Source organism: Oncorhynchus mykiss, chromosome 19, assembly GCF_057628025.1.
Source record: "Oncorhynchus mykiss isolate SJ-2025 chromosome 19, ASM5762802v1, whole genome shotgun sequence".
NCBI lineage: Eukaryota > Metazoa > Chordata > Actinopteri > Salmoniformes > Salmonidae > Oncorhynchus > Oncorhynchus mykiss.
Window position 1 is genome coordinate 7697928 of NC_143040.1, and position 26091 is coordinate 7724018.

The window sequence follows — 26091 nt, forward strand, 5'->3', positions numbered from 1 at the left end:
TATATTACATGTATTTAGTGTATTATTGGGGCAGCAGGGTAGTGGTTAGAATGTTATATAAGGGTCAGACTGTATAGGCTATATTACATGTATCTAGTGTAGTATTGGGGCAGCAGGGTAGCCTAGTGGTTAGAATGTTATGTAAGGATCAGACTGTATAGGCTATATTACATGTATTTAGTGTATTATTGGGGCAGCAGGGTAGTGGTTAGAATGTTATATCAGGGTCAGACTGTATAGGCTATATTACATGTATTTAGTGTATTATTGGGGCAGCAGGGTAGCCTAGTGGTTATAATGTTATGTAAGGATCAGACTGTATAGGCTATATTACATGTATTTAGTGTATTATTGGGGCAGCAGGGTAGCCTAGTGGTTAGAATGTTATATAAGGGTCAGACTGTATAAAAGCCAAGTACTAAGAATGAAGAGTCAGTTCTTCCATGGAATTGTTCAGCTTTGTTACTGTTTGTAATAAAGTCTAGTTGAATTCACAGGTTCTGGTTTGGTGAAATAGTTGATTCAATATTTTACACAACAGTCAATGTGTCTAAACTGGAAGAACATTGAAATTAAGTTGTTTTCAAGTCGTTATTAACAACAACCTGAAAATAAATATTTACAACCTTAAACTAAAACCAAACGTATATTGGACGTTGGGTATCGTCTTCTTTTCAACGTCTTTTCAATGACATTTAGCTTGGTGGTACAGCCCAATGTCAAAACACAGCTTTAATGTGTCCAAATCAATAACCAATATGCAGAAACCATTTGTGATACTGAAAACCTCAACATAAAATGTACCATCTGCACAAACATCTGCAACAATAATCATCTTACTGAAACAAGCACCTTTTAAAATGCACCAGCACCAGAAACACTGTTGTTCTGACAAGTAGCAATAAATCACTGATATCAATTAGGGGGGAAATCAGGTTGTAGGTGCTGTTGAAACTAACACAACTAAAAACACATGGAAATGGGAGATATATTTTACCTCCCTGGTTAGAGGACAAATCAGGTTGTTGGTGCTGTTGACACTAACACAACTAAAAACACATGGAAATGGGAGATATATTTTACCTCCCTGGTTAGATGACAAATCAGGTTGTTGGTGCTGTTGAAACTAACACAACTAAAAACACATGGAAATGGGAGATATATTTTACCTCCCTGGTTAGAGGACAAATCAGGTTGTTGGTGCTGTTGAAACTAACACGACTAAAAACACATGGAAATGGGAGATATATTTTACCTCCCTGGTTAGAGGACAAATCAGGTTGTTGGTGCTGTTGAAACTAACACAACTAAAAACACATGGAAATGGGAGATATATTTTACCTCCCTGGTTAGAGGACAAATCAGGTTGTTGGTGCTGTTGAAACTAACACAACTAAAAACACATGGAAATGGGAGATATATTTTACCTCCCTGGTTAGAGGACAAATCAGGTTGTTGGTGCTGTTGAAACTAACACAACTAAAAACACATGGAAATGGGAGATATATTTTACCTCCCTGGTTAGAGGACAAATCAGGTTGTTGGTGCTGTTGAAACTAACACAACTAAAAACACATGGAAATGGGAGATATATTTTACCTCCCTGGTTAGAGGACAAATCAGGTTGTTGGTGCTGTTGAAACTAACACAACTAAAAACACATGGAAATGGGAGATATATTTTACCTCCCTGGTTAGAGGACAAATCAGGTTGTTGGTGCTGTTGAAACTAACACAACTAAAAACACATGGAAATGGGAGATATATTTTACCTCCCTGGTTAGAGGACAAATCAGGTTGTAGGTGCTGTTGAAACTAACACAACTAAAAACACATGGAAATGGGAGATATATTTTACCTCCCTGGTTAGAGGACAAATCAGGTTGTTGGTGCTGTTGAAACTAACACAACTAAAAACACATGGAAATGGGAGATATATTTTACCTCCCTGGTTAGAGGACAACCTGCAGAAGACAGTCAGCTACATTTTGGAGAGATGCATTTACATTTAGAGGTCGTTAAACAAAGGAACACAACACTTATTTTTCATCCCTCATCGATATCATGTTGAAATCATTTGTGTGAGAGTGGGGAGATGAGGTTGTCCTGTTAAAAGTAACAGCTCAAAAACCACATGGAATCTGGGAATAATGTGTACATCACTGGTTAGAGGACAACTTGTATAAAACATCTAGCTACATTTTGATTCAAGTGGGTCACCAATGCTGTAAGTGTAACACAGCTCTTTTTGTGTTAGTCACTTTCTGTTATATCATGTAAATAGCACTCTTTCAATTCAGAGCCTGGATTTTCCCCCTGAGGCTAATATCAAAACAGAAATCAATTGAACAGGGGGCAAACATTTAGTGTTCTACATTGTGACATCATTAAAATACTCCTTCTACAATGTTAAAACATTATACATTGTGACATCATTAAAATACTCCTACTACAATGTTTAAACATTCTACATTGTGACATCATTAAAATTCTCCTTCTACAATGTTAAAACATTCTACATTGTGACATCATTAAAATTCTCCTTCTACAATGTTTAAACATTCTACATTGTGACATCATTAAAATACTCCTTCTACAATGTTAAAACATTCTACATTGTGACATCATTAAAATTCTCCTTCTACAATGTTTAAACATTCTACATTGTGACATCATTAAAATTCTCCTTCTACATTGTTTAAACATTCTACATTGTGACATCATTAAAATACTCCTACTACAATGTTTAAACAATCTACATTGTGACATCAATAAAATACTCCTTCTACAATGTTAAAACATTCTACATTGTGACATCATTAAAATTCTCCTTCTACAATGTTTAAACATTCTACATTGTGACATCATTAAAATACCCCTACTACAATGTTAAAACATTCTACATTGTGACATCATTAAAATACTCCTACTACAATGTTAAAACATTATACATTGTGACATCATTAAAATACTCCTACTACAATGTTTAAACATTCTACATTGTGACATCATTAAAATTCTCCTTCTACAATGTTTAAACATTCTACATTGTGACATCATTAAAATACTCCTTCTACAATGTTAAAACATTCTACATTGTGACATCATTAAAATTCTCCTTCTACAATGTTTAAACATTCTACATTGTGACATCATTAAAATACTCCTACTACAATGTTAAAACATTCTACATTGTGACATCATTAAAATACTCCTACTACAATGTTAAAACATTCTACATTGTGACATCATTAAAATACTCTTAATACAATGTTAAAACATTCTACATTGTGACATCATTAAAATACTCCTACTACAATGTTTAAACATTCTACATTGTGACATCATTTCATTGATATCATGAAACAACTCCATCATGTATGTATTTTCTGATGTAGAGTTTTGTTCCATCTAGCCATCTGACTATACACCAGAGAACACACACAGGAGAGAAATCTTGTAGCTGTCCATATTGATACAGATACACTAAACCATGATTTAGATGTATTAAGAACAAGTTGATTGACAAAGTCATGAAAAATGGAATAAACCACATTTTGGCTGTGATAAAAGATATGCCTCTGGGGTCAAAATGATCCATGTCAGAACTCTGGTTCAATGTAAATATGTAGTGGGTCTAAATGATCCATGTCAGAACTATGGTTCACTGTAAATATGTAGTGGGTCAAAATGATCCATGTCAGAACTATGGTTCAATGTAAATATGTAGTGGGTCTAAATGATCCATGTCAGAACTATGGTTCACTGTAAATATGTAGTGGGTCAAAATGATCCATGTCAGAACTATGGTTCAATGTAAATATGTAGTGGGTCTAAATGATCCATGTCAGAACTCTGGTTCAATGTAAATATGTAGTGGGTCTAAATGATCCATGTCAGAACTCTGGTTCAATGTAAATATGTAGTGGGTCTAAATGATCCATGTCAGAACTATGGTTCAATGTAAATATGTAGTGGGTCAAAATGATCCATGTCAGAACTATGGTTCAATGTAAATATGTAGTGGGTCTAAATGATCCATGTCAGAACTATGGTTCAATGTAAACATGTAGTGGGTCTAAATGATCCATGTCAGAACTATGGTTCAATGTAAATATGTAGTGGGTCTAAAGTTTGTTTTAAATTCTCACTCATTAAACACGAATAAATCAACACATGCTTCTCTTTGAATGACTTAATATAATATTACACTTTTATGAAATAAATGAAAATAAACGTTTGGTTCCTCAACTGTGTTGCCCCTCCAGTCAGCAGATGACGATGTGTCTTTTTATTTTAATTTAATTTTATATATTTATTTTTTGATTCAAAATACAGACCAACAATTTACATTGTTACATCATACAAAACAGAACTAGTATTAACTAGAAAATACTAAAACACACAAAATATCAATGAAGTAATAAAACATTAACTATTTTAGTGTAGTTGTTATACCTCTGAAAAAATCTATAATGATTCAGGAAAATGTTATTCTTGTTGTTATTCACTAGGGTTAATGTTTTAATAAAATATTTAAATTCAATCAGAAAAATGTGTAATTTTGGTATAGAATTTTGGAATGTTTGTTTGTGTATAAAGTATTTGGCAACAAGAATAAAAAAAATCACAATCATTTCAGTGGTTTTGTTATCATTGCAATAGTAACATATTATATCCTCCATGTAGAACATGGACAGTGTTCATAATGGTAACATATTATATCCTCCATGTAGAACATGGGCAGTGTTCATAATGGTAACATATTATATCCTCCATGTAGAACATGGGCAGTGTTCATAATGGTAACATATTATATCCTCCATGTTAAACATGGGCAGTGTTCATAATGGTAACATATTATATCCTCCATGTAAAACATGGGCAGTGTTCATAATGGTAACATATTATATCCTCCATGTAAAACATGGGCAGTGTTCATAATGGTAACATATTATATCCTCCATGTAGAACATGGGCAGTGTTCATAATGGTAACATATTATATCCTCCATGTTAAACATGGGCAGTGTTCATAATGGTAACATATTATATCCTCCATGTAGAACATGGGCAGTGTTCATAATGGTAACATATTATATCCTCCATGTAGAACATGGGCAGTGTTCATAATGGTAACATATTATATCCTCCATGTAAAACATGGGCAGTGTTCATAATGGTAACATATTATATCCTCCATGTAGAACATGGGCAGTGTTCATAATGGTAACATATTATATCCTCCATGTAGAACATGGGCAGTGTTCATAATGGTAACATATTATATCCTCCATGTTAAACATGGGCAGTGTTCATAATGGTAACATATTATATCCTCCATGTAGAACATGGGCAGTGTTCATAATGGTAACATATTATATCCTCCATGTTAAACATGGGCAGTGTTCATAATGGTAACATATTATATCCTCCATGTAGAACATGGGCAGTGTTCATAATGGTAACATATTATATCCTCCATGTTAAACATGGGCAGTGTTCATAATGGTAAATAAGTATCTTGCAAGGTTTTCACAAAATTGTGGGGGGGGGGAATTGTGCAGGAAACATATTTTCCAGGCCAGTAAAGCTTGTTGGTGAAACCTAACTGACTTTGAGAGTTTACTTAGTGTAGAATTGCTTCAGTTATCTGGTGTTGAAAAGTCCCACACCAAACCTTACCATCCCATGGGTAACGGCCAAGCAGAACGTCTGAATCGCACACTGGGTGGGCGAGACTACTGGGTTTCCACCCCTCTCCTTGATGTTCGGACACACCCCTAGGCTGCCGGTAGATGTTATGTTTGAAAGTGTGCTGTTGGATGGGGATACAGTAGATGTGGATAAGTAGGTCCAGTCTCTGGATGGGGACACAGTAGATGTGGATAAGTAGGTCCAGTCTCTTGATGGGGACACAGTAGATGTGGATAAGTAGATCCAGTCTCTGGGTGAATTAAATACCATATTGAATCAGTATTGATCAAACATCTTTTCAACCAGTTGATCTTGAAAGTGTTATTTATGTCACAAAGTCCAACACTTCCAGACCTCCTTCAGCTCTTTTATTAGAGGACTGACTCTTTTAGTTGGTGAGATTTATTTTTCCAGATGAAGTCAAGAAAGGTCTTGTTGATCTCTTTACAAGTAGCAGGATTTACACATAAAGATAATGAGGGGTACACAAAACCAGACAGTCCCTCTGCCTTGGACAGAAGTACTCTCCCAAGTATAGAAACATCTCTTTGTAGACAATTATTACATATATTTTGGGTTTTCTTCATTTTAGGAGAGAAATTCATGTGTTGTCTGACTAAGTGGTTTTTGACAGATGTATTCCTAAATATTTAACACAGTCCTTTACAGGAATATTTTATATTTCTTTATCATCAGAGTCAAATAAACACAAGATTTCTGTACTATATAAACACTGCTAATCCAACAATAGTGCTAGGTGTCTGTACTATATAAACACTGCTAATACAACAATAGTGCTAGGTGTCTGTACTATATGAACACTGCTAATCCAACAATAGTGCTAGGTGTCTGTACTATATAAACACTGCTAATACAACAATAGTGCTAGGTGTCTGTACTATATAAACACTGCTAATCCAACAATAGTGCTAGGTGTCTGTACTATATTAACACTGCTAATCCAACAATAGTGCTGGGTGTCTGTACTATATAAACACTGCTAATCCAACAATAGTGCTGGGTGTCTGTACTATATAAACACTGCTAATCCAACAATAGTGCTAGGTGTCTGTACTATATTAAAAATGCTAATCCAACAATAGTGCTAGGTGTCTGTACTATATTAAAACTGCTAATCCAACAATAGTGCTAGGTGTCTGTAGTATATAAACACTGCTAATACAACAATAGTGCTAGGTGTCTGTACTATATAAACACTGCTAATCCAACAATAGTGCTAGGTGTCTGTACTATATTAACACTGCTAATCCAACAATAGTGCTAGGTGTCTGTACTATATTAACACTGCTAATACAACAATAGTGCTAGGTGTCTGTACTATATAAACACTGCTAATCCAACAATAGTGCTAGGTGTCTGTACTATATAAACACTGCTAATACAACAATAGTGCTAGGTGTCTGTACTATATAAACACTACTAAAACAACAATAGTGCTAGGTGCCTGTACTATATAAACACTGCTAATCCAACAATAGTGCAAGGTGTCTGTACTATATAAACACTGCTAATACAACAATAGTGCTAGGTGTCTGTACTATAGAAACACTGCTAATCCAACAATAGTGCTAGATGCCTGTACTATATAAACACTGCTAATACAATAATAGTGCTAGGTGTCTGTACTATATAAACACTGTTAATCCAACAATAGTGCTAGGTGCCTGTACTATAGGTTCACACTTGAATTAAAATCTACATTTCTTAGATTCTTTCCAAAACTCAAATGTGGTCTCCTGATGTGGTTTAAGCATTGTTATATACTGTTATATACTCGTATTGTTTTTCTGTTTAAAAAAGTCTGAATTTGAGAACGAAAACCTGAAATAAAAATGAGATCAATTCTGAAACCTGTTTCTTCGTCAGTCTCTCTGTTTCAATAATAGTAAAACTATTATCCTACTGAACAGTACAGTTTGGGTTGGTCTACTATTATCCTACTGAACAGAACAGCTTGGGTTGGTCTGCTATTATCCTACTGAACAGTACAGCTTGGGTTGGTCTAATATTATCCTACTGAGCAGTACAGCTTGGGTTGGTCTAATATTATCCTACTGAACAGAACAGTTTGGGTTGGTCTACTATTATCCTACTGAACAGTACAGCTTGGGTTGGTCTACTATTATCCTACTGAACAGTACAGCTTGGGTTGGTCTACTATTATCCTACTGAACAGAACAGCTTGGGTTGGTCTACTATTATCCTACTGAACAGTACAGCTTGGGTTGGACTACTATTATCCTACTGAACAGTACCACTTGGGTTGGTCTACTATTATCCTACTGAACAGTACAGCTTGGGTTGGTCTGACTGTGAAAGACCAATATGGGTATTTACAGTTTTAGGTCATTCAGAGTGTATGTCACTGTTTCCCATATAATATTTCACATCGTTTTACTAAATTAGAGTACTATATACCCACTTCTCCTGTCACCACTACCCCACTGACCTACACAACAGCTTTCAACATACCAGTATTCAGTTTGGAAAATGTTTTACTAAATTAGAGTACTGTATACCCACTTCTCCTGTCACCACTACCCCACTGACCTACACAACAGCTTTCAACATACCAGTATTTAGTTTGGAAAATGTTTTACTAAATTAGAGTACTGTATACCCACTTCTCCAGGCACCACGACACCACTGACCTACACAACAGCTTTCAACATACCAGTATTTAGTTGGGAAACTTTCAAAAGAAATGCTGAAATGAATAAGAATAAGAAATTAAAGTAACAAGTAATTAAAGAGCAACAGTAAAATAACAATAGCAGGACTATATACAGGTCAGTAACTGGCTCTCCAGAGAAGACAGGCTATATGCACACAGACCTCAAAATGAGGTGGAAACTAAGATGCACTTCCTAACCTCCTGCCAAATGTATGACCAGTTAATTCATACTGTATGTTGTAGTCTGTCCAAGAGGGGAATCACACAGACTGGTCTCAGTTAATTCATACTGTATGTTGTAGTCTGTCTAATAATTAAATCACACAAGACTGATCTCAGTTAATTCATACTGTATGTTGTAGTCTGTCCAAGAGGGGAATCACACAGACTGATCTCAGTTAATTCTTACTGTAGGTTGTAGTCTGTCCAAGAGGGAAATCACACAGACTGATCTCAGTTAATTCATACTGTATGTTGTAGTCTGTCTAATAATTAAATCAGACTGACAGCCTGTAATTTTATTAAAAGCATCCAGTTGATTACATGGCAGTTTAGAGAGCAACATCATAACACTAATCTACATCATAATCAATATCATAACATTTATAATCAATAACATCATGATAAGGTAAACAACAACAAACCCCTTTATTAAAAAAAAATTCAAAATACAAAGAATGAACAGATGATTGTAATAATACCTGGACTAATAATGGAAACACTTCAAGATAAAGAATCTAAGAGACACTAAATAAGATAAAGAATCTAAGAGACACTAAATAAGATAAAGAATCTAAGAGACACTAAATAAGATAAAGAATCTAAGAGACACTAAATAAGATAAAGAATCTAAGAGACACTAAATAAGACAAAGAATCTAAGAGACACTAAATAAGATAAAGAATCTGAGAGACACTAAATAAGATAAAGAATCTAAGAGACACTAAATAAGACAAAGAATCCAAGAGACACTAAATAAGATAAAGAATCTAAGAGACACTAAATAAGATAAAGAATCTAAGAGACACTAAATAAGATAAAGAATCTAAGAGACACTAAATAAGATAAAGAATCTAAGAGACACTAAATAAGATAAAGAATCTAAGAGACACTAAATAAGATAAAGAATCTAAGAGACACTAAATAAGACAAAGAATCTAAGAGACACTAAATAAGATAAAGAATCTAAGAGACACTAAATAAGATAAAGAATCTAAGAGACACTAAATAAGACAAAGAATCTAAGAGACACTAAATAAGATAAAGAATCTAACAGATAATAAATAATAATAATAAGATGAAGACAAAAGCAAAAAGCATTCTGGACACAAAACACACATTACTGAGCAACTCTCTTAACATAATCAAACCCCATGTTACTCAAACCCCATGTTACCAAAATCCCATGTTACCCCAAACCCCATGTTACCCAGAACCCCATGTTACCCAGAACCCCATGTTACCAAAATCCCATGTTACCCCAAACCCCATGTTACCCAGAACCCCATGTTACCAAAATCCCATGTTACCCCAAACCCCATGTTACCCAGAACCCCATGTTACCCAGAACCCCATGTTACCCAGAACCCCATGATACCCAGAACCCCATGATACCCAGAACCCCATGTTACCCAAAACCCCATGTTACCCAGAACCCCATGTTACCAAAATCCCATGTTACCCCAAACCCCATGTTACCCAGAACCCCATGTTACCCAGAACCCCATGTTACCAAAATCCCATGTTACCCCAAACCCCATGTTACCCAGAACCCCATGTTACCAAAATCCCATGTTACCCCAAACCCCATGTTACCCAGAACCCCATGTTACCCAGAACCCCATGTTACCCAGAACCCCATGATACCCAGAACCCCATGATACCCAGAACCCCATGTTACCCAAAACCCCATGTTACCCAGAACCCCATGTTACCCAGAACTCCATGTTTCTCTGGTGGTAAAAACCAAACTAAATGAATAATGGTGGTTGCAGTCACTCCTTTTAGATTTCTTCCAAGGTTCTAGAAAGAGAAACTAATTCTGAACTTGTTATTAAAATTAGAACCACTTCAGGTTTGTCACCACATTTTAAACACCAGTCCACTGCGGACCATCGATTTAAAACACAAAACTGACCTAAGATAAGCATGTAGGGTCAGATTCATTCTACTCCTACTCCGTCCCCTGGGCTGCTCTCTCCTCTCCCGGTCCAGCTTCAGCTCTGGAGCTCAGAGAGAACATCTCCATGGCATTGACATAAAGATCCATGCTGCTCACCCTGTTCACTCTCTTCTGCCTCCTGGAGGGCTAGGGAGACACAGCACCAACAGTCAGACATATCTCCATTCTCTCCCCCTCTAGTTTAAATTACTTGTAACGTCTGAGTAAATGTCTTTACCTTGTAGTACAGGTAGGAGGTGGTGATGGCTGTCAGTAGGATCAGCAGTACTACAACGTGTCTGATGATGAAGGCTGGCAGAGGAGAGGCTGCAAACAGAAACACCTTTGATGAGGGGACTGATCATCATCACATAGATCTGTGGGAAATCTGTCAATGACAAAGTTATAAGTCTGGTTCATGTTCAGTTACCTGTGATGGTGAGGGAGAGGAGCTCACTCTCAGAGGAGAAGTTATGAGAGAAAACATAATTGTCATAAACACAGCTGTAGTTCCCTTGGTGGGAGTCATCTGCAGCAGGGAAGAGGAAGGCAGCAGAGTGATTGACAGCTGGCTGGGTCTGGGTTCTGTTGGAGCCGGTGAACGTGAGGAGGAAGGAGCCTCCTGGGTACTGTGGCTGAGTGGAGCAGGTGATGGTGAAGCTGTAGCCCCTGAACATCTCGGGCCCCTGGTGGCCCCTGAAGACCCCTCCCATTGAGTCAGTCAGGAAGATATCAGGCTGGACCAGGAGATCTGTAACAATAAAAGAGAACAAGAAAAACCTCTTCAACTAGTTTCCTATAGATATGACAATAACATCAGCATGTAACAGTGCCAGCCACCCTCCCTCACAGGGCAACATGAGTAGTGGGCCTACAGTCACTGAGACAACATATGTTGATATCAGGCTGAAGCAGGACATCTGGAACAAGAGGAGAGAAAAAGAAAACGTAGCTCCTCAACTACTTTCCTCATTTAGATATGACAATAACATGACATTTTACAGTGGTAGTGAGTAGAGACATTCACTGAGATACAGTGCCTTGCGAAAGTATTCGGCCCCCTTGAACTTTGCGACCTTTTGCCACATTTCAGGCTTCAAACATAAATATATAAAACTGTATTTTTTTGTGAAGAATCAACAACAAGTGGGACACAATCATGAAGTGGAACGACATTTATTGGATATTTCAAACTTTTTTAACAAATCAAAAACTGAAAAATTGGGCGTGCAAAATTATTCAGCCCCTTTACTTTCAGTGCAGCAAACTCTCTCCAGAAGTTCAGTGAGGATCTCTGAATGATCCAATGTTGACCTAAATGACTAATGATGATAAATACAATCCACCTGTGTGTAATCAAGTCTCTGTATAAATGCACCTGCACTGTGATAGTCTCAGAGGTCCGTTAAAAGCGCAGAGAGCATCATGAAGAACAAGGAACACACCAGGCAGGTCCGAGATACTGTTGTGAAGAAGTTTAAAGCCGGATTTGGATACAAAAAGATTTCCCAAGCTTTAAACATCCCAAGGAGCACTGTGCAAGCGATGATATTGAAATGGAAGGAGTATCAGACCACTGCAAATCTACCAAGACCTGGCCGTCCCTCTAAACTTTCAGCTCATACAAGGAGAAGACTGATCAGAGATGCAGCCAAGAGGCCCATGATCACTCTGGATGAACTGCAGAGATCTACAGCTGAGGTGGGAGACTCTGTCCATAGGACAACAATCAATCGTGTATTGCACAAATCTGGCCTTTATGGAAGAGTGGCAAGAAGAAAGCCATTTCTTAAAGATATCCATAAAAAGTGTTGTTTAAAGTTTGCCACAAGCCACCTGGGAGACACACCAAACATGTGGAAGAAGGTGCTCTGGTCAGATGAAACCAAAATTGAACTTTTTGGCAACAATGCAAAACGTTATGTTTGGCGTAAAAGCAACACTGCTCATCACCCTGAACACACCATGCCCACTGTCAAACATGGTGGTGGCAGCATCATGGTTTGGGCCTGCTTTTCTTCAGCAGGGACAGGGAAGATGGTTAAAATTGATGGGAAGATGGATGGAGCCAAATACAGGACCATTCTGGAAGAAAACCTGATGGAGTCTGCAAAAGACCTGAGACTGGGACGGAGATTTGTCTTCCAACAAGACAATGATCCAAAACATAAAGCAAAATCTACAATGGAATGGTTCAAAAATAAACATATCCAGGTGTTAGAATGGCCAAGTCAAAGTCCAGACCTGAATCCAATCGAGAATCTGTGGAAAGAACTGAAAACTGCTGTTCACAAATGCTCTCCATCCAACCTCACTGAGCTCGAGCTGTTTTGCAAGGAGGAATGGGAAAAAATGTCAGTCTCTCGATGTGCAAAACTGATAGAGACATACCCCAAGCGACTTACAGCTGTAATCGCAGCAAAAGGTGGCGCTACAAAGTATTAACTTAAGGGGGCTGAATAATTTTGCACGCCCAATTTTTCAGTTTTTGATTTGTTAAAAAAGTTTGAAATATCCAATAAATGTTGTTCCACTTCATGATTGTGTCCCACTTGTTGTTGATTCTTCACAAAAAAATACAGTTTTATATCTTTATGTTTGAAGCCTGAAATGTGGCAAAAGGTCGCAAAGTTCAAGGGGGCCGAATACTTTCGCAAGGCACTGTAACACTCAAATACAAAGCATTCTGGGATATTTAAGTTGTATTTGATTCCTACTTAACTGAGAGATCTATTTAGTAAAGCAGACTGACAAGCTAAACAGTCATCATGAGAGGTGCAGAGGAAGTTGTATGAATGAAGGAAATCAGTTGAATATAATTATAATATGTTGTTATTACCTGAGCAGATCACTGTGAGTCCAGGAAGACGATTATACATTCTCCAACACTCCCTCAGTGAAGACTCAGGCCCAAAACAGGAAACTCCAAACCCTCTAGTGGTGATTCCAGGAAGTGCTGAAACAGTGGAGCCACAACCCAGCTGTCGACACACTACTGCAGCTACATCCTCCTGGTCCCAGTCTTCAGTTCCCACAGTCCTCCACTCTCCCTGGTCGTACCACTCCACTCCACCAGCACAGCGACTGCCTCCTCCCACCAGCCTCACATCATCAGGCTCTGAGAAAATAAAAGAGAGAGAGACAGTAATCTTACTATTTTCTCACTAAAACAAACCTATATTGTCTCTCATATTCTTCACTCCAGGTGAGAAACAATGTTGACTGAGTGACAAACTGTTTCTTACCTGAGCAGGTGAGTCCAACAGCATTACCAGGTAGGCAGGTGTTGTGTTTTCTGTCTGAGGTGTCACAGTCCAGGAGAAGGGACTCATTGCCTTTACACTGGAACTCTTTATCCCAGGTCTGACCCTCACCTTCTCCATAGAGCCCCCCCTGTAGAGCTGCAGGAGCCCCACAGCCAAGCTCCCCACAGGCTACCTCTGCATCCTGCCGGTCAAAGTCAGCTTCACACACTGAGGCCCAGGACTGATTGGACTTCACCTCCACTCTCCCAGAGCAGAGACCAGCTCCATCCACAAGCCGCACAGACTCTGGAGAAAAAGAGTTGGTTGAACATTCAATCAGTTTTGTTGATGACACAGTCAAGGACTAAACACAAATATGTTGGATAAAAGATAGTAGTTTGCTATGTTTGATACTGTAAGAGGTAGAAATGGGTTCTTAGTCACTCAGGATCGGGTTGGGAATAATGCAGGCAGGAGACAGGAATAAGTTCACTTCACTTTATAGAAAATAAACAGCTGGACATCCATCTGGCAGCTTCACTTCAGTAACATCTGATCTACAAGGTCTGATGCTGTATGTCAGGGTCAGGATGGGCCAAGAGTAGAAAAGGTTACTGGATATCATGACATCACTGGTGAGAACTCAGTGATAAAAATATATTTGATCTCTCCCATATCTCCCTCTTCCTCTCCGTCTTCCTCTCCTCCTCTCCTTGTTACAGTCGTAGTGAGTAGAGACGTTCACTGAGGTAACACTCAAATACAAAGCATTCTGGGATATTTAAGTTGTATTTGATTCCTACTTGACTGAGGGATCTATTTAGTAAAGCAGACTGACAAGCTAAACAGTCATCATGAGAGGTGCAGAGGAAGTTGTATGAATGAAGGAAATCAGTTGAATATAATTATAATATGTTGATATTTCCTGAGCAGATCACTGTGAGTGCAGGAAGGAGATATAATACATGGACAAAAGTATGTGGAACTCAGCAGTGAGTTTTAAAACAGAAGATAATTTTTATGCTCTACGTGGTTCAGAACCTCGGCGGTCCGTTCTGTGAGCTTGTGTTGTCTACCACTTCACGGCTGAGCCGTTGTTGCTCCTAGACGTGCCACATTGAAATTCACCGAGACCTTCAGTAAGGAAATTTTACTGCCAATGTTTGTCTATGGAGATTGCTTGGCTGTGTGCTCGATTTTATACACCTGTCAGCAACAGGTGTGTCTGAAATAGCAGAATCCACTGATGTCCACATAGTTTTGGCAATATAGTGTATCTTGTTATTACCTGAGCAGATCACTGTGAGTCCAGGATGGAGATCATAACTTCTCTCACACTCCCTCAGTGAAGACTCAGACCCATAACAGGAAACTAAAAACCCTCTCGTGGTTTTTATAGGTTGTACTGAAACAGTGGAACCACAACCCAGCTGTCTACACACTACTGCAGCTGTATCCTTCACGTTCAAGACTGAACCCACAATCCTCCACTCTCCCTGGTCGTACCGCTCCACTCCACCAGCACAGCGACTGCCTCCTCCCACCAGCCTCACATCATCAGGCTCTGAGAAAAGAAAAGAGAGAGACCAACATGTCCAACATGTCTCTGGACCCACTCACTGTCACAGTCATACGCTGGACCTAGTTTTGTCCCATGGAATAAATGTTGTGGATCTTAATGTTTTTCCTCATAATCCTGGACTATCGGACCACCATTTTATTACGTTTGCAATTGCAACAAATAATCTGCTCAGACCCCAACCAAGGATCATCAAAAGTCGTGCTATAAATTCACAGACAACACAAAGATTCCTTGATGTCCTTCCAGACTCCTTCTGCCTACCCAAGGACGCCAGAGGACAAAAATCAGTTAACCACCTAACTGAGGAACTCAACTTAACCTTGCGCAATACCCTAGATGCAGTTGCACCCCTAAAAACTAAAAACATTTCTCATAAGAAACTAGCTCCCTGGTACACAGAAAATACCCGAGCTCTGAAGCAAGCTTCCAGAAAATTGGAACGGAAATGGCGCCACACCAAACTGGAAGTCTTCCGACTAGCTTGGAAAGACAGTACTGTGCAGTACCGAAGAGCCCTTACTGCTGCTCGATCATCCTATTTTTCTAACTTAATTGAGGAAAATAAGAACAATCCGAAATTCCTTTTTGATACTGTCGCAAAGCTAACTAAAAAGCAGCATTCCCCAAGAGAGGATGACTTTCACTTTAGCAGTGATAAATTCATGAACTTCTTTGAGGAAAAGATTATGATTATTAGAAAGCAAATTACGGACTCTTCCTTAAATCTGCGTATTCCTTCAAAGCTCAGTTGTCCTGAGTCTGCACAACTCTGCCAGGACCTAGGATCAAGAGAGACACTCAAGTGTTTTAGTACTATATCTCTTGACACAATGATGAAAATAATCATGGCCTCTAAACCTTCAAGCTGCATACTGGACCCTATTCCAACTAAACTACTGAAAGAGCTGCTTCCTGTGCTTGGCCCTACTATGTTGAACATAATAAACGGCTCTCTATCCACCGGATGTGTACCAAACTCACTAAAAGTGGCAGTAATAAAGCCTCTCTTGAAAAAGCCAAACCTTGACCCAGAAAATATAAAAAACTATCGGCCTATATCGAATCTTCCATTCCTCTCAAAAATTTTAGAAAAGGCTGTTGCGCAACAACTCACTGCCTTCCTGAAGACAAACAATGTATACGAAATGCTTCAGTCTGGTTTTAGACCCCATCATAGCACTGAGACGGCACTTGTGAAGGTGGTAAATGACATTTTAATGGCATCGGACCGAGGCTCTGCATCTGTCCTCGTGCTCCTAGACCTTAGTGCTGCTTTTGATACCATTGATCACCACATTCTTTTGGAGAGATTGGAAACCCAAATTGGTCTACACGGACAAGTTCTGGCCTGGTTTAGATCTTATCTGTCGGAAAGATATCAGTTTGTCTCTGTGAATGGTCTGTCCTCTGACAAATCAACTGTAAATTTCGGTGTTCCTCAAGGTTCCGTTTTAGGACCACTATTGTTTTCACTATATATTTTACCTCTTGGGGATGTTATTCGAAAACATAATGTTAACTTTCACTGCTATGCAGATGACACACAGCTGTACATTTCAATTAAACATGGTGAAGCCCCAAAATTGCCCTTGCTAGAAGAATGTGTTTCAGACATAAGGAAGTGGATGGCTGCAAACTTTCTACTTTTAAACTCGGACAAAACAGAGATGCTTGTTCTAGGTCCCAAGAAACAAAGAGATCTTCTGTTGAATCTGACAATTAATCTTAATGGTTGTACAGTCGTCTCAAATAAAACTGTGAAGGACCTCGGCGTTACTCTGGACCCTGATCTCTCTTTTGAAGAACATATCAAGACCATTTCAAGGACAGCTTTTTTCCATCTACGTAACATTGCAAAAATCAGGAACTTTCTGTCCAAAAATGATGCAGAAAAATTAATCCATGCTTTTGTCACTTCCAGGTTAGACTACTGCAATGCTCTACTTTCCGGCTACCCGGATAAAGCACTAAATAAACTTCAGTTAGTGCTAAATACGGCTGCTAGAATCCTGACTAGAACCAAAAAATTTGATCATATTACTCCAGTGCTAGCCTCTCTACACTGGCTTCCTGTCAAAGCAAGGGCTGATTTCAAGGTTTTACTGCTAACCTACAAAGCATTACATGGGCTTGCTCCTATCTATCTCTCTGATTTGGTCCTGCCGTACATACCTACACGTACGCTACGGTCACAAGACGCAGGCCTCCTAATTGTCCCTAGAATTTTTAAGCAAACAGCTGGAGGCAGGGCTTTCTCCTATAGAGCTCCATTTTTATGGAACGGTCTGCCTACCCATGTCAGAGACGCAAACTCGGTCTCAACCTTTAAGTCTCTACTGAAGACTCATCTCTTCAGTGGGTCATATGATTGAGTGTAGTCTGGCCCAGGAGTGGGAGGGTGAACGGAAAGGCTCTGGAGCAACGAACCACCCTTGCTGTCTCTGCCTGGCCGGTTCCCCTCTTTCCACTGGGATTCTCTGCCTCTAACCCTATTACAGGGGCTGAGTCACTGGCTTTACTGGGGCTCTCTCATGCCGTCCCTGGAGGAGGTGCGTCACCTGAGTGGGTTGAGTCACTGATGTGGTCATCCTGTCTGGGTTGGCGCCCCCCCCCCCCCCCCTTAAGTTGTGCCGTGGCGGAGGTCTTTGTGGGCTATACTCAGCCTTGTCTCAGGATGGTAAGTTGGTGGTTGAAGATATCCCTCTAGTGGTGTGGGGGCTGTGCTTTGGCAAAGTGGGTGGGGTTATATCCTTCCTGTTTGGCCCTGTCCGGGGGTGTCCTCGGAGTGGGCCACAGTGTCTCCTGACCCCTCCTGTCTCAGCCTCCAGTATTTATGCTGCAGTAGTTTATGTGTCGGGGGGCTAGGGTCAGTTTGTTATATCTGGAGTACTTCTCCTGTCCTATTCGGTGTCCTGTGTGAATCTAAGTGTGCGTTCTCTAATTCTCTCCTTCTCTCTTTCTCTCTCTCGGAGGACCTGAGCCCTAGGACCATGCCCCAGGACTACCTGACATGATGACTCCTTGCTGTCCCCAGTCCACCTGGCTGTGCTGCTGCTCCAGTTTCAACTGTTCTGCCTTATTATTATTCGACCATGCTGATCATTTATGAACATTTGAACATCTTGGCCATGTTCTGTTATAATCTCCACCCGGCACAGCCAGAAGAGGACTGGCCATCCCACATATGCTCTCTCTAATTCTCTCTTTCTTTCCCTCTCTCGGAGGACCTGAGCCCTAGGACCATGCCCCAGGAATACCTGACATGATGACTCCTTGCTGTCCCCAGTCCACCTGACTGTGCTGCTGCTCCAGTTTCAACTATTCTGCCTTATTATTATTCGACCATGCTGGTCATTTATGAACATTTGAACATCTTGACCATGTTTTGTTATAATCTCCACCCGGCACAGCCAGAAGAGGACTGGCCACCCCACATAGCCTGGTTCCTCTCTAGGTTTCTTCCTAGGTTTTGGCCTTTCTAGGGAGTTTTTCCTAGCCACCGTGCTTCTTCACCTGCATTGCTTGCTGTTTGGGGTTTTAGGCTGGGTTTCTGTACAGCACTTTGAGATATCAGCTGATGTACGAAGGGCTATATAAAATAAATTTGATTGATTGATTGAGAGACAGTAATCTTACTATTTTCTCACTAAAACATACCTATATTGTCTCTCGTATTCTTCACTCCAGGTGAGAAACAATGTTGATTGAGTGACAAACTGTTTCTTACCTGAGCAGGTGAGTCCAACAGCATTACCAGGTAGGCAGGTGTTGTTCTCTCTGTCTGAGGTGTCACAGTCCAGGAGAAGGGACTCTTTGCCTTTACACTGGAACTCTTTATCCCAGGTCTGACCCTCACCTCCTCCATAGAGCCCCCCCTGTAGAGATGCAGGAGCCCCACAGCCAACATCCCTACAGACTACCTCTGCATCCTGCCGGTCAAAGTCAGCTTCACACACTGAGGCCCAGGACTGATTGGACTTCACCTCCACTCTCCCAGAGCAGAGACCAGCTCCATCCACAAGCCGCACAGACTCTGGAGAAAAAGAGTTGGTTGAACATTCAATCAGTTTTGTTGATGACACTGTCAAGGACTAAACACAAATATGTTGGATAAAAGATAGTAGTTTGCTATGTTTGATACTGTAAGAGGTAGAAATGGGTTCTTAGTCACTCAGGATCGGGTTGGGAATAATGCAGGCAGGAGACAGGAATAAGTTCACTTCACTTTATAGAAAATAAACAGCTGGACATCCATCAGGCAGCTTCACTTCAGTACCATCTGAACTACAATGATCTGCCCATGAACATCTCCCATAAACCAATATGACAAACACAAATATAATGTTTAAATACATCTGACATCTCTCTCTATTTAAATGAAATAAAAACACATAAAACATGATACATGGTAATATTGTATAATGTATAAATAAATCTCTCAATATGACCAGTCTCTTACCTGAACAGGTCACATGACGATAATATTTACCATCACAGACACCTCTTCTGATGCCACACTGTCTGACAGAAGACTCATTTCCCCTGCAAGTACTAATTTGCATGACTCCTCCTCTTCCCTTTTCAACCAGACCTCCTCTAGATTCAGCTACAGGATTCCCACAGTCCAGCTGTCTACACACAACCTTAACCTCTCCGATCATTCTCCACCAACTAGAACATAGACTCAACCACTCTCCTCTGTAGAAGACTTCCACTGTCCCAGAACAGGAAGTGGTCCCATCCACCAGTCTGACTGAGTATTCAGCTGTAAACAGCAGAGAGGAAAACACAGTGGTGAGGACAGATGATGACAGTGATTCTGTTATTCTAACAGCAGTAATGCTTTGTGGTTGACAAGTATTAGTAGTTACATAAAACACTACTTGTTATTGGGGTTTAGAATGGTTTGTATGGACACATTAATTTCTCCATGTGGGATAATAACGTTGACTAATATTGAACTGCTATAATCACTGTAGATTTATACTCTACCTACCTAGTGGACTGACGCTTTGAGCCTGGAGATCTGAGGAGAAAGAGAGAGACAGAGGAGAAAGAGGGAGAAAGAGACAGGGAGAGGGAGAGAGAGATAGAGAGAAACAAAGGATAAAGGGAGGAGTCAGAGGAAGAGAGAGACAGAGGTTAAATGAACATCAACATGACCTTTCATGATGTGATGGGGAAGACAGGCTTATCGTTGGTATAGTGCAACAACACCCATGTGTACATACACTATATATACAAAAGTATGTGGACACCCCTTCTGTAAAGTTTGGTGGAGGAGGAATAATGGTCTGGGGTTGTTTTTAATGGATCGTGTTAGGCCCCTTAGTTTCATTGAAGGGAAATCGAATCGCTACAGCATACAATGACATTCTAGACTATTCTGTGCTTCCAACTTTGTGGCAACAGTTTGGGGAAGGCCCTTTCCTGTTTCAGCATGACAATGCCCCTGTACACAAAGCGAGGTCCATACAGAGAGAATTTGTTGAGATCGATGTGGAAGAACTTTACTGGCCTTTACAGAGCCCTGACCTAAACCCCATTGAATACCTTTAGGGATGAATTGAAACGTCGACTGCGAGCCAGGCCTAATCGCCCAACCTCACTAATGCTGTTGTGGCTGAATGGAAGCATGTCCCCGCAGCAATGTTCCAACATCTAGTGGAAATCCTTCCCAGAACAGTGGAGGCTGTTATAGCAGCAAAGGGGGGACCAACTCCATATTAATGCCCATGATTTTGGAATGAGATGCTAGATGAGCAGGTGTCCACATACTTTTGGTCATGTAGTGTACATTCCCCTTCCATGCAAATGTGTAACTCTCTTTGCAGATGAGATTAAATCTAATTAAATTTTTTTTAAATCATTTTTTAAATCATTAATATCAGAGGTCAGGGGTCAAGCTGAGCCGGACCAAGAGTGGAAAAAGTTGCTGGTTATGATGACATCACTGGTGAGAAGTCAGTAAAGACAAGATATTCAGTTGGCTGCATGTTAGTCTGTCAGCCCTATCTCTGTTGACATCTCACTTTCTCTCCACGCCTTCTCTCTCTCTCTCTCTGTTCCTCTCTCTCTCTTCCTGACAGATAGCATCAGACCTGTTGCCTTGGTAACAGACCTCTATCATCTACACCCCCTTCTCCTACTCTAACATCAGACCAATATAATATATAATATGTCAAGTATAAGTAGTTCCATAAAACACTACTTGTTATTGGGTTTTAGAATGGTTTGTATGGACACATGAATTTCTCCATGTGGGATAATAAAGTTGACTAATATTGAACTGCTATAATCACTGTAGATTTATACTCTACCTACCTGGTGGACTGACGCTTTGAGCCTGGAGATCTGAGGAGAAAGAGAGAGACAGAGGAGAAAGGGAGCGAGGGACAGAGAGAGAGAGAAAGGGAGGAGTCAGAGGAAGAGAGAGACAGAGGTTAAATGAACATCAACATGACCTTTCATAATGTGATGGGGAAGACAGGCTTATCGTTGGTATGGTGCAACAACACCCATGTGTAAACACATTCCCCATCTCTCCTCCACCCTCATCTCTCCCCTACCCTCTTCTCTCCTCTGCAAATCTCTCTATCCCCTCCCCTCCCATCGTCTCTACTCTACCCTTCTCTCTCCTACCCTCCACACTCCCCTTCCCTCCTTTCTCCCCTCCCCTTCTCTCTACCCTACCTTCTCTCCCCTACCCTCCTCTCTCCTCTACCCTTCTCTCGTATCTACCCTCCTCTCTCCTCTACCCTTCCCTCTTTTCTCCTTCTCAAATCTCTCTCCCTACCCTCCTCTCTCAGCTATCTTGCTCTATGCCCTCCTTTCCCATCGCCCCTCCCTTTCTCTCTCCCCAACCCTCCTCTCTCCCTACCCTCTCTCTCTCCTCCTCCTCAAATCTCTCTCCCCACCCCTCCTCTCTCCCTACCCTCTCTCTCTCTCCTCCTCCTCAAATCTCTCTCCCCACCCCTCCTCTCTTCTCATCTCTCTCTCTCTCTCTCTCTCTCTCTCTCTTCGTGACGTATAGTGTTGGACCTGTTGATCTTGACTCAGCTCATAGACCTCTATCATCTACACCCTCCCTTCTCCTACTCTAACCAAACACCAATATAATATATAATACATAATATATCCTCTCATTCATTTACATAGAGACAGATACAATCAATCATTGACACACTGAATATACAACAGTCAGATGCATGACACCATCACAACTTAACTGACATTAGTGCCTGTCCGCAGATGGACAGTTAGGCTACAGTAAAGTACATTTACAGGTGATCACATCATTGTCCTGCTTTGAGACACATTTTTACTGTCTGCTTCCAGTTGTATGTTATTTTACTAAAAATAATAATTTACTGCTAATTATAATATATCTTACAAAATCATATCTCAGTAACTGTCACAAGTGTATATCAGTATAGCAAAACCTACCTGTGCTCCACAACAGGGTCATCAGTATCACTGCAGGTATCATATCTGTCTCTAACTGGGGCTCCACAGTCTGCTGTCATAAAGAGTGGACTGAAGAGTGGAAAATACTGCTAGGCTATATGACTTCTCTCTCATTACGTCCTAACGTCAATGATGTGAGATTAACTTCTTAGCAACTTATCTTGGATCAGTGGTTGAACACACGACAGCAAACTGATATGTTAAAAAAACTCCACAGGAAACTGCTGTCAGAGCAGCAAAGTTACACATAGTGTGTCCTATAATATCACCTCTAACTTTCTACTGCTTGAGTTCACCTCTTATAGAATATTAGCTTAATGTTCCAGCACCTAAATATAAACAGTACCAGCACCCAAAATGGGTACTGATGAGGTCTCATGTTAGAGCAGGAGAAGGGGGGATGTGGTGTAGGAGCTAGAGGTCTGTTACCCAAATCAGCTCAACAGGCCTGATGCTATATGTCAGGGTCAGGCTGGGCCAAGAGAGGAACAGGTTACTGGTTATGATGACATCACTAGTGAGAAGTCAGTGATGAAAATATGAAGAGGAGAGGAGAGGAGAGGAGAGGGGAGGGGAGGGGAGGGGAGGAGAGAGAAAAGAGGAGAGGGGGGAGAAGAGGACAGGGGGAGGAGAGAGTGGAGAAGAGGAGATGGGGAGAAGAGGAGAGAGAGAAGAGGGGAGAAGGGGGAAGATGAGAGGGGGGGAAGATGAGAGGGGGAGAAAAGGGGAGAGAGAGAAGTGGAGAGGGGAGAGAAGAAGAGTATGGGAGATGGGGGGGGGGGGGGGGTCCTGTTTGTCTCCCACCGTTCCACTCAGAGGACTATCAAATCAATCATCAAATCAATTTTACTCATAAAGCCCTTCTTACATCAGCTGATGTCTCAAAGTGCTGTACAGAAACCCAGCCTACAACCCCAAACAGCAAGCAATGCTAGTGGCCATAGGAGGAACTGTCCTGTCAGTGTGTTTTTACTGCTGGCTCAAAACAACACATGACCTGCAAACAGGATATAATTCATGTGTGAGTACTAAAAGCACCTGAATGTAGTATATTATAGTATATTTATTATATATGTGGGTCTGATAAATAAACACTCTTAATGTTTGCTGTTTTATCACCCAGAAGAACATTTGGCACTATGTAACCAAACACATGTGAAACCTCATGATATGAGTGATAAGAAGTGTTTAAAAAGGTGAGTTCTGAACCCTGTAGACTACTGCACTACTTCTGAAGAAGACCAGAGTCATTTCAGAATGAAGACTGCTATAGTTCTGACGGTGTTGCTGTTCTGTCTGTCTGGGGCCTGGACTCAGGGAGAGAGTGGAGGGGTGACTAAAAGGTCTACTATTATCCTACTGAACAGTACAGCTTGGGTTGGTCTACTATTATCCTACTGAACAGTACAGCTTGGGTTGATCTACTATTATCCTACTGAACAGTACAGCTTGGGTTGGTCTACTATTATCCTACTGAACAGTACCACTTGGGTTGGTCTACTATTATCCTACTGAACAGTACCACTTGGGTTGGTCTACTATTATCCTACTGAACAGTACAGCTTGGGTTGGTCTACTATTATCCTACTGAACAGTACAGCTTGGGTTGGTCTACTATTATCCTACTGAACAGTACAGCTTGGGTTGGTCTACTATTATCCTACTGAACAGTACAGCTTGGGTTGGTCTACTATTATCCTACTGAACAGTACAGCTTGGGTTGGTCTACTATTATCCTACTGAACAGTACAGCTTGGGTTGGTCTACTATTATCCTACTGAACAGTACAGCTTGGGTTGGTCTACTATTATCCTACTGAACAGTACAGCTTGGGTTGGTCTACTATTATCCTACTGAACAGTACCACTTGGGTTGGTCTACTATTATCCTACTGAACAGTACCACTTGGGTTGGTCTACTATTATCCTACTGAACAGTACAGCTTGGGTTGGTCTACTATTATCCTACTGAACAGTACAGCTTGGGTTGGTCTACTATTATCCTACTGAACAGTACCGCTTGGGTTGGTCTACTATTATCCTACTGAACAGTACAGCTTGGGTGGGTCTACTATTATCCTACTGAACAGTACAGCTTGGGTTGGTCTACTATTATCCTACTGAACAGTACAGCTTGGGTTGGTCTACTATTATCCTACTGAACAGTACAGCTTGGGTTGGTCTACTATTATCCTACAGAACAGTACAACTTGGGTTGGTCTACTATTATCCTACTGAACAGTACCACTTGGGTTGGTCTACTATTATCCTACTGAACAGTACCACTTGGGTTGGTCTACTATTATCCTACTGAACAGTACAGCTTGGGTTGGTCTACTATTATCCTACTGAACAGTACCACTTGGGTTGGTCTACTATTATCCTACTGAACAGTACAGCTTGGGTTGGTCTACTATTATCCTACTGAACAGTACAGCTTGGGTTGGTCTACTATTATCCTACTGAACAGTACAGCTTGGGTTGGTCTACTATTATCCTACTGAAGAGTACAGCTTGGGTTGGTCTACTATTATCCTACTGAACAGTACCACTTGGGTTGGCCTACTATTATCCTACTGAACAGTACAGCTTGGGTTGGTCTACTATTATCCTACTGAAGAGTACAGCTTGGGTTGGTCTACTATTATCCTACTGAACAGTACCACTTGGGTTGGTCTACTATTATCCTACTGAACAGTACAGCTTGGGTTGGTCTACTATTATCCTACTGAACAGTACCACTTGGGTTGGCCTGTAACAAGTAATTAAAGAGTAAAAAGTAATTAAAGAGCAACAGTAAAATAACAATAGCAGGACTATATACAGGTCAGTACCTGGCTCTCCAGAGAAGACAGGCTATGTGCCCACAGCCCACAAAATGAGGTGGAAACTGAGATGCACTTCCTAACCTCCTGCCAAATGTATGACCAGTTAGTTCATACTGTATGTTGTAGTCTGTCCAAGAGGGGAATCACACAGACTGATCTCAGTTAATTCATACTGTATGTTGTAGTCTGTCCAAGAGGGGAATCACACAGACTGATCTCAGTTAATTCATACTGTATGTTGTAGTCTGTCCAAGAGGGGAATCACACAGACTGATTGGGGCGGCAGGGTAGCCTAGTGGTTAGAGCGTTGGACTAGTAACCGGAAGGTTGCGAGTTCAAACCCCCGAGCTGACAAGCTGACAAGGTACAAATCTGTCGTTCTGCCCCTGAACAGGCAGTTCCCAGGCCGTCATTGAAAA

General features: G+C 40.6%; 1 protein-coding gene across 1 annotated transcript; it reads right to left on the bottom strand.

Moving 5' to 3' along the window:
- Nucleotides 1–14932: 14932 nt before the first annotated feature.
- LOC149974790 (CD5 antigen-like) lies at nucleotides 14933–20130 on the bottom strand. Its single transcript, XM_090210004.1, has 3 exons — nucleotides 19838–20130; nucleotides 19106–19411; nucleotides 14933–15360 (listed from the first exon to the last, which is right to left on the bottom strand). Exons 1-3 carry the CDS (start codon nucleotides 20037–20039, stop codon nucleotides 14933–14935), a joined length of 936 nt encoding a protein of 311 aa, XP_090066130.1. The 5' UTR covers nucleotides 20040–20130.
- Between the last annotated feature and the right edge of the window lie 5961 nt (nucleotides 20131–26091).